General features: G+C 40.2%; 1 protein-coding gene across 3 annotated transcripts; it reads left to right on the top strand.

Annotated features, from left to right (window-relative positions):
• Positions 1-4517: 4517 nt before the first annotated feature.
• LOC104238441 (cysteine-rich receptor-like protein kinase 15) lies at positions 4518-9699 on the top strand. Of its 3 annotated transcripts, none has more exons than XM_009792794.2 (7): positions 4518-5517; positions 7255-7374; positions 7453-7661; positions 7750-7960; positions 8041-8278; positions 8660-8787; positions 8896-9016. In XM_009792794.2, exons 1-7 carry the CDS (start codon positions 4629-4631, stop codon positions 8913-8915), a joined length of 1815 nt encoding a protein of 604 aa, XP_009791096.1. In that variant the 5' UTR covers positions 4518-4628; the 3' UTR covers positions 8916-9016. The 3 variants fall into 3 exon arrangements, with proteins under 3 accessions (XP_009791096.1, XP_009791095.1, XP_009791094.1); XM_009792793.2 differs by having other exon boundaries at positions 4519-5517; positions 7750-7939; positions 8660-8807; positions 8896-9699; XM_009792792.2 differs by having other exon boundaries at positions 4519-5517; positions 8660-8807; positions 8896-9698.
• Positions 9700-9918: the final 219 nt, after the last annotated feature.

Raw genomic sequence — 9918 nt, 5'->3', positions numbered from 1 at the left:
GGCCACTGCCTTGGCACTAAGCTGCCCTATTTTAGCGCCGAGGTCTTTCCCGTTTTGCCTTGTCAAGCTTCCGTCCAGCCCGCCTAGTTCCGTCAAGGTCTTGGCCTTTGCTTGCACTCAGCCCACTCATATTTTGGTGTAGTCTGTCACACCGTAGCCCTAAAATAAAAGTGTAGTACGTCACACTTGCCCTTACAATAGTTTGTTGCCATTGACAACACCCGCATCGTCTTGCATGTTGATTTCCCCGCACATAGGCCAATGGCAAGGCCATCATGCCAAATTCTCGCCACTATCGCGCCGCTTGCCGATAAGCTTTGTCAAGGGTCTAGCAAACCACCCCAACCAGTTGAATTCGACACCCTCGTCGAATATTCCCAACACATGCTCGCCATTTGCAAAGACATCACAAGTTCAGGACCCGTTTGAGAATTACATTGTCCTTGCCCTCAAGTGCAATATTTTTTCTCATTTGCTTTTCCTTCCTGTCATTCCCATAGCAAATCCAACACACAACTCACTTGATTTGAAAGAACCCACTCTGATTTTTGGCACCCACAAACTCGAAATTTCTGAATCACTGCCTTCCTTGACTTTTTTGAATTTCTAAGCCAAGACAGTCCCTTCCACAAACAATCACGCTGACCTACTATCTTGTAGTCTTGTCCATGGTCGTCTCGACCACGTCATGAACCTGCTCCGCTCTGATACCAGTTGTCACATGGGCGTTTTCTGTTCGCCAAAAATGCTGCCCGCTGTGCGACAGTGAAGTCCCCGCTTGGCTTCAGCCTTGCCCGATTTCCTTTTGCTTTCGAGGTTTAACACTTAGAATCAATTTAAGGCAATGTAAACATAGAAGGACACAAGCAGATTTACGGGAACCCTTTCCCAACCTTTTATAATAAATCAATTACAAAGTAAATTCTCGAGTTTGGCAAGGTGCTGCCACCCTTGGCAAGCACCAACTCACAAAAATAGCCGAGACTTGCACGATTTTTCCTTATAAAAGCCCCCGCCTAAGGAGTCTCATGCTGCCCACTCGTTTGGCAAGGCAATGACACATATTTTGCCATGCTCAAGCCTTGACATAGACAACCCTATGCCTATATCTTTGGTATTTCCCACCCTAGGTACTTAGCCCGTTTTTAGGGCTGCTAATACACATATATATAGTGTAGTAAGTCCAAAACTGATTTTCTATTTCAGTTGACATCCCTCAACTGATAGGACATGATCCCCATGATCAAAACGTGCATGTCATGATAGAACATGCTTAAAAACGTGCAAAGACTCACCTTATAATCAACAACTCTTGGACAAAGACAGTTGTAACCGCCCAACTGCATAGCATGTGCACAACACACGTGAGAACCACTCTGAGTGCGCTGCATGTGCGCATTCCTGGATAGTTGCTGCACGCCCAAGGCTGGCTTTGCCCCAGCCTTGGACTTTGCACTGCTCCCGCTCAATGCCATCGCCACAGCTCGTTGCCCATGACTTAGTTGCACGCCCGCCCGCTGCCACATTTGCTTGTCCTTGTCAAGTCGCCCTTACTTGATCAAGTCTGCCTTTTGCCAATGCCAAGCTATTTTGGCATCAAGTCACCAAGCCATGATGCCATTCTCATTGCTAAGTCGTTTGCCCACAATTTACTTAGTTGCCAGCCCGCTCACCTAAGTCATGGCAACATCATATTGCCAATGCCACTGCCTTGGCACTAAACTGCCCTATTTTAGCGCCGAGGTCTTTCCCGTTTTGCCTTGTCAAGCTTTCGTCTAGCCCACCTAGTTCCGTCAAGGTCTTGGACTTTGCTTGCACTCAGCCCACTCATATTTTGGTGTAGTCCGTCACACCGTAGCCCTCAAATAGAAGTGTAGTCCATCACACTTGCCCTTGCAATAGTTTGTTGCCATTGACAACACCCGCATCGTCTTGCATGTTGATTTCCCCGCACATAGGCCAATAGCAAGGCCATCATGCCAAATCCTCGCCACTACCGCGCCGCTTGCCGATAAGCTTTGTCAAGGGTCTAACAAACCACCCCAACCGGTTGAATTCGACGCCCTCGTCGAATATTTCCAACATATGCTCGCCATTTGCAAAGACATCACAAGTTCAGGACCCGTTTGAGAATTACATTGTCCTTGCCCTCAAGTGCAACGTTTTTTCTCATTTGCTTTTCCTGCCCGTCATTCCCATAGCAAATAAAGCACGCAACTGACTTGATTTGAAAGAACCCACTCTAATTTTTGGCACCCACAAACTCGAAATTCCTGCATCACTGCCTTCCTTGACTTTTTTTGAATTTCTAAGCCAAGAGAGTCCCTTCCACGAACAAGCACGCTGACCTACTATCTTGTAGTCTTGTCCATGGCCGTTTCGACCTCGTCACGAACCTGCCTCGCTCTGATACCAGTTGTCACATGGGCGTTTTCTGTCCGCCAAAAATGTTGCCCGCTGTGCGACAGTCAAGTCCCCACTTGGCTTCAGCCTTGCCCGATTTTCTTTCGCTTTCGAGGTTTAACACTTAGGATCAATTTAAGGCAATGTAAACATAGAAGGACACAAGCAGATTTACAGGAACCCTTTTCCAACCTTTTATAATAAATCAATTACAAAGGAAATTCTCGAGTTTGGCAAGGTGCTGCCACCCTTGGCAAGCACCAACTTACAAAAATAGCCGAGACTTGCACGATTCTGCCCTATAAAATCCCCCGCCTAAGGAGTCTCGTGCTTCCCACTCGTTTGGGGCACATATTTTGCCATGCTCAAGCCTTGACATAGACAACCCTATGCCTAAATCTTCTCTATTTCCCACCCTAGGTACTTAGCCCGTTTTTGGGGCTGCTAATACACATATATATAGTATAGTAAGCCCAAAACTGATTTCCTGTTTCAGTTGACATCCCCCAACTGATAGCACATGATCCCCATGATCAAAACGTGCATGTCATGATAGAATATGCTTAAAAACGTGCAAAGACTCAGCCTTATAATCAGCAACTCTTGGACAAAGGCAGTTGTAATCGCCCAACTGCATAGCATGTGCACAACACACGTGAGAACCGCTCCATATGCGCTGCATGTGCGCGTTCCTGGCCAGCTGCTGCACGCCCAAGGTTAGCTTTGCGCCCAGCCTTGGCCTTTGACACTGCTCCCGCTCAATGCCATCGCCACAGCTCGTTGCCCATGACTTAGCCGCACGCCCGCCCGCTGCCACAGTTGCTTGTCCTTGTCAAGTTGCCCCTACTTGATCAAGTCTGCCTTTTGCCAATGCCAAGCTAATTTTGGCATCAAGTCACCAAGTCATGATGCCATTCCCGTTGCTAAGTCGTTTTTCCACAATTTACTTAGGTGCCAACCCGCTCACCTAAGTCATGGCAACATCATATTGCCAATGTCAATGCCTTGGCACTAAGTTGCCCTATTTTAGCGCCAAGGTCTTTCCCGTTTTGCCTTGTCAAGCTTCCGTCCAGCCCGCATAGTTCCGTCAAGGTCTTGGCCTTTACTTGCACTCAGCCCACTCATATTTTGGTGTAGTCCGTCACACCATAGCCCTCAAATAGAAGTGTAGTCCATCACACTTGCCCTTGCAACAGTTTGTTGCCATTTACAACACCCACATTGTCTTGCATGTTAATTTCCCCGCACATAGGTCAATGGCAAGACCATCATGCCAAATCCTCGCCAGTGCGCGCCGCTTGCCGATTAGCTTTGTCAAGGGTCTAACAATAGGACATGTGACAGTCCTTTGGCATATTGTTGCTTCTTTTCAAATTGGCAGTTGGAAGAGTAACCTAGTAATATAGTTTACATGCACATCGCAATTACATATTAAAAGTCAAGTTGCTTATTTAATCCTTGTATCTTTTTTCTTTAAAATAGACAAAAAAGAAAAGTCTACCTTCATAAAATAGGATAATAGAACGAAACTTCCTGGTGACATACACTTTCCTATTTACTTGTTAGTTGGTATTTGGTATTTGAAGTGTGTGATAATCATATCTAAAGGTTTAAACTATTTGAAAAAGTACATATTATTTTTTTGATATTTGAAGTGTGTGATAATCACATATTATTGTTTTATTATGCATTATTTTTTATGAGCCAAGCAACAGAGGCGGCTCAATGGTATTGGATGCCTAATTAAAGAAAAGTTGTAATAAGAGGCCTTAAAGTACTTATTTAACTGTTTTAGATATTTTTGTTTAAAGTTTATTTTTACTTTTTGAGATGCAATTTGATCTTGATAATGTAACCAACTCATTTAATCCTTGTTGAAACATTACTAACTTTTGATAAGATTTTATTAAGTTTAATTTTGATTTTTTCCCCTCATGACGGTCAACATAACTCACTATATATCATTGCCTCCCAAAGTAACAATCATATGGGAATTTGTATTTACAAAGATGATAAATAAATCAAACTATAGTTTTCTCTGATCTAATTAGCTTGAAGCGTACTTATAACAACCTTGAAAGAAAATATCTATAGGTAAAGTAGCCAATTCGCCCTTGTAAGAAGACCTTGACTTGCTGTTGTTGAGTGCGAGTCAACTTCCCTCCTATATACATTGTCAATTGGGCAGTACATTAGGATTTTGGAAGACCTGGAAATAATCAAGTATGGCGTCTGCTCTAGCTTTAAGCAGTAGCCGAACAACTCTGATTTTCTTGCTCCTTTCGCTGCTTGTTCTGTCAAACATACTTGTGGGCGTAAAACCTATAGAGAACAGATTCCTGGCAAGCTTTTGTTCAACCAATAGTAGTGACTATACAGAAGGAAGCAAATTTCAGTCAAATCTTAACCGCTTGCTGTACAGATCACTATACAATAACGGTGGCAATTTCATCTATGCAAAAGCCAGTGAAGGAGAAGACCCTGATAAAGTACATGGAGTATTCCTCTGTAGGGGAGACGTCGCACCTAAAGACTGCCAAAGCTGCATTGACGAGGCAACTGAGGAGATCTTGAGCGCATGTGCTCTCAAGAAACAGGCAATTGTATGGTATGATGAGTGTTTGATCCGCTATTCTAATGTATCTTTCGCCTCCACCCTGGACTACTCAGGTGGTTTCATTTTGTATAACACAAGAAACGTTTCGCGGCCAAAACAATTTATGGGGATTTTGGGTGCAATGTTTGATAACCTTACCTATCAAGCTACTTCAGTTAATCCCAACCTTAAATATGCTGCAAATTCTGATGAATTTGAACCGATTCAGAAGTTGTATGGCATGGTGCAGTGTCTACCTAATTTGTCAGCTGCAGATTGTCGCGCTTGCCTGAATACTGCTCTTTCTGCAATCAGTACTCTACTCTCTGACGCCAGAGTACCACGCGGATGCAGAGTTCTATATGCAAGCTGCAATTTAAGGTATGAGCTATATCAGTTCTTAAATCCTGCTGGACGGGAGCCATCGACCAGCCAGGGTAACAAGGATAAAGGTAATCCTGGCGGACAGGGTCCGGGAGCACCACAGCGATCGACCAGCCAGGGTAACGAGGATAAAGGCAAGTAAAAGATCTTCTCTTCTACTATTTGATAAGCTGCATGCAGTAGTTTTATTTCCAGAGGTTGTTTGTGAAGCCAAATATCCTAAGAAAAGGAAGCAATTTCCCAGAGAATCTATATGGAGGCACCTATTTTCCCTGTCTTTCACATTAAACTAATGGCTTCAAATTCATATAAAAAGCTTTACAATCCTAATCATATTATACTACATTTTTGGTCCATTTTAAATGTCATGACACACATAAATTAAGAAAATCATTTACTAGTAATATCAATCATTAAAAGGTTACGTTACTTGACTAAACTAAGCTTTGTCCCTCAAAGTGAAGGGCAATCGTCACGTCTCCAACTTGAAGTATTGAAATGTCATAAAAGAATGAAGAATATGGCTCTTGGACGGAGAGTGCAGGTTTGACATAAATGTCGATAATGTTCTCTAAATTTAGCTGTTTGACAATGAGTTGCATATTCTCTTTACCATTTCAGAAAATTGTACCTAAAAATCCTAGTTGTTATTCACGTATTCAGATTTCAGTGGGGCTAGAGCAATTTACCATTGCATGTGACAAAACTGGCCTCACAAACTTAAGGAAATAGCAGAATGTAATTCTAATTTTGAGTTTTCCCCAATTATCTGAAAAGAGGGGATAGTTCTTTTGAGTAGATATATATTTCTATTTTCTACGAAAAGTTTAGAACTCCGGTTGCAGTTTTCAAGGTTATAAATTGACATACAAATAGCATCCTAGAACTGCTTGTTAATCTCAGACGCCACTGTTTGTTATATAATCTGAATTTGAACAATGGTTAAACAATGGACTTTTCTATATCTCAAGTTTCTTGTACTAAGAGTCAATTACTCAAATGGTCACTCAGCTACCCCAAATTATCTTCTAAAGTCACTTTTCTTTCGTTTGTAACAACAAAATCACTGAATTATGCCTATTGCACTTAGAAGGTCACTCAACTAGATTTTTCAAATTTTGAATTGCTAAATACCTATTTTACCCTCTAAATTATAAATATTTATCTTCTTTTTATTTTTAAAACTTTTTAGTATTAACAACAACAACAACAACATACCCAGTAAATGTTGAGTTTTGGATTGTTGAGTTTTTGTTTAAGATGAAATAGTCTTAAAATGAGAGTGAATGTGAAATGAGATTTGGATTTGGATTTGGATTCGGATTTGATCAAATGATACTAAACTACGCTTTGTCGCCCCTTCTCCAACATGCAGAATTGAAATATCACAAAATAATGAAGAATATGGCTCTTGACTGGAGAGTGCAGGTTTGACATAAATGTCGATAATGTTCTCTAAATTTAGCTATTTGACAATGAGTTGCATATTCCCTTCACCATTTCAAAAAATTGTACTAAAAAGTTGTTATTCACGTATTCAGAATGTGATTCTAATTTTTGAGTTTCCCCAATTATCTGAAAAGAGGGGAAAGTTCTTCTGAGTAGACATATATTTCTATTTTCTACTAAAAGTCTACAACTCCGGTTACTGTTTTCATGGTTATAAAATGACATACAAATAGCATCCTAGAACTGCTTGTTAATCTCATACGCCACTGTTATATAATCTGAATTTGAAGATTGTCTTAAACAATGAACTTTTCTATATCTCAAGTTTGTTGTACTAAATAAGTTTAATTATCAAGGCATTCTACTCACAAGGTAACCATTGATTTTGAGCATTGAATTTACCAAATATTTTCTGTTTTCAGGCGGAAATACCTCGAAGACAGAGCTTATTAGTATCATCATTGGTGTTATAGCACTGTTGGCTGTTGTACTGGCAGGAACTAGTTTTTACCATGTGAAAAGAAGAAGACGTATAGCCAAAGGTAAAAGGTTATTGGTGTATTGGGTTTAAAAGAAACTGTTTTTTTCCAGCTAACCAATCAAAAGTTGAATCTCTACAGAGGGGGATGAAAGTAATCAAGAAACTCAATTGCTTAACATGATAGAAGAAACACTTACTGAAGATTTTTCGAATGATGATTTTAGCTCCGAAAAGCAGGCGAGGTCCAAAGAGTTTCCAGTTGTAAAACTAGACCTCATTCGTGCTGCTACACAAAATTTTTCTGAAGAAAACAAGCTTGGAGAAGGTGGATTTGGTACAGTGTACAAGGTAACAATCCCTATCATTTATCACATTGCTAGAGGGGGTCAGTTTGTCCATAGTTTTTGGTCATCTGGTGTTGTGTATAACATTCCAGGGAAAACTAGCCAATGGCATAGCAATTGCAATCAAGAGGCTCTCTAGAGCATCTGGTCAAGGGCTGAAAGAGTTCAAGAATGAAGTCATCTTAATTGCCAGATTGCAGCACAGAAATCTCGTGAGGCTCTTGGGTTGCTGCTTAGAGGGAAATGAAGCATTGCTTATCTATGAGTTCATGCCCAACAAAAGCTTGGACTTCTTCCTCTTCAGTTTGTCCTAAACTTATTTGGACAATTGGTCGCTAAGCAACAATTGTTCACTAACTTCATTCTTTACTTTGTTTTTCTAGATTCAAGAGAAAACAAGATTCTGGATTGGAGACAGCGTCTCCACATTATTAAGGGAATAGCCAGGGGAATTCTGTATCTACATGAGGATTCTCGACTGAGAATCATTCATAGGGACGTAAAAGCTAGCAACGTTTTACTGGACAAAGATATGAACCCGAAGATATCAGACTTTGGAATGGCAAAGATGTTTTGCGAAAATCAATGTGAAGCCAATACAAATAGAGTTGTTGGAACCTAGTAAGACTTCTGATTGAGTTTTTCTTCTACCAAAAATTTGACTTTTACATTTGTCTGAAATATTTAGAACACAAAAGATGTGCCACCTTGCGCCTTTAAGTCCCACGATCAGAATATCTCAACATGCAGAGCGCAAAGAGGAAGAACTAGCCTGCACATAAGGAGTATGTTTAATAGAAATTAAATAAATAAACAAACACGTGCTCTTTCTCTAAAACATTCTTTTAGATGACGCCCTAACAGAATTCAAACATATGTGATATTTGATGTGTGAAATTGCAAGCTAGATAGCTGAAGATGATTCGAAAATGTGTTGACATTGTGTAAACGACATTGTGCTATAAGAATGATGCTGAAGACCAATTTTTTTTACTTCTACAGTGGATATATGTCCCCTGAGTATGCAATGGAAGGACTCTTTTCTACTAAATCAGATGTTTTCAGCTTTGGAGTTCTGGTCCTTGAGATAGTAAGTGGGAGGAAAAACAATGGCTATGTTTCAGAATATGGTCAGAGCCTCCTTAATTTTGTAAGAGTCTTCCTTTTCCATTTTTTGTTTTTTTGTTATGTCAATTTCAACTTGCATAAATCATCCTGATATCATCTTGAAAATATAGGCATGGAAATTGTGGTGTGAAGGGAAAGGATTAGAGCTTATGGACCCTGGCTTATCGCAGTCCTGTGTGGCAGCTGATATAACAAAATGCATCCATATCGGGTTGCTCTGCGTTCAACAAGATCCAACAGATAGACCTACCATGTCCTCTGCAGTTTTTATGCTGGAAAACGACCCTCAAACGCTTCCACAACCATCACAGCCTGCATTTTCTATTGGGCGAATTGTCGTGAGATCAGCTGATCAGCCTCCATCTAATGATCACTTGTGTTCGGTTAACGATGTCACTTTATCAATTCAATCACCCCGATGATATATATATTTAAATCTTATCCAGCTGTTGTTCTGACAATTATAGGGCGTCAATTCTTCCACAAGGGGTCGTTCAGTTGGCAGATAAGTTAATGCAGAGATTATCAGACAAAAATTACAATATAAGGATTAATAATTCTGTATTATCTAGTGCATATGCATTTCTTAGTGGATGTTTGATTCATAGTATTAAAATGGGACATACATTGTATAATCTAAAACATTATTTGGTTTTATACTGGAGAATGTTTATTTCTAGTTACAGCCTTGGAATTGCCCAAGTGCATATATGAAGAGAAGGCTTCGGTAGAAGGACAATTTTGTCATTTGGATGTTTTCCCCGGTATAGCTAATTCGTGTATCAATTTCACGTTGAATTTGGTATCAAATGATAGAAGGATTCTTGTAAAAAGTTATAGAGTCCATTACTCAGATAGTCACTGAACTATATAGAATCTTAGGCTTAAATTCAAGTCCACTGGTTCAAATTAGAAACCTTCAATCATGTAATAATGGTGTGAATGAATGAAAATGTTGGTTCCGTTGAAAATTTTGGTTGAAGATGTCATTCTGAATTAGTCAGGTAGCAAATATTGGTTGTTTTGAGTGATTTGGGTGTTGTTTTGGTCGAATCTGAAGCTATTGGTGACCACTGGGTCTCCGACGATCTGATTTTTTCTTGTTTTCCTAATACATGTCTTTTTTTTTGTGC

Source organism: Nicotiana sylvestris, chromosome 3 (assembly GCF_000393655.2).
Source record: "Nicotiana sylvestris chromosome 3, ASM39365v2, whole genome shotgun sequence".
In the NCBI taxonomy this organism is placed as follows: domain Eukaryota; kingdom Viridiplantae; phylum Streptophyta; class Magnoliopsida; order Solanales; family Solanaceae; genus Nicotiana; species Nicotiana sylvestris.
Note: the sequence above shows the minus strand (reverse complement) of the source record. Positions and strands in the feature narration are given on the sequence as shown.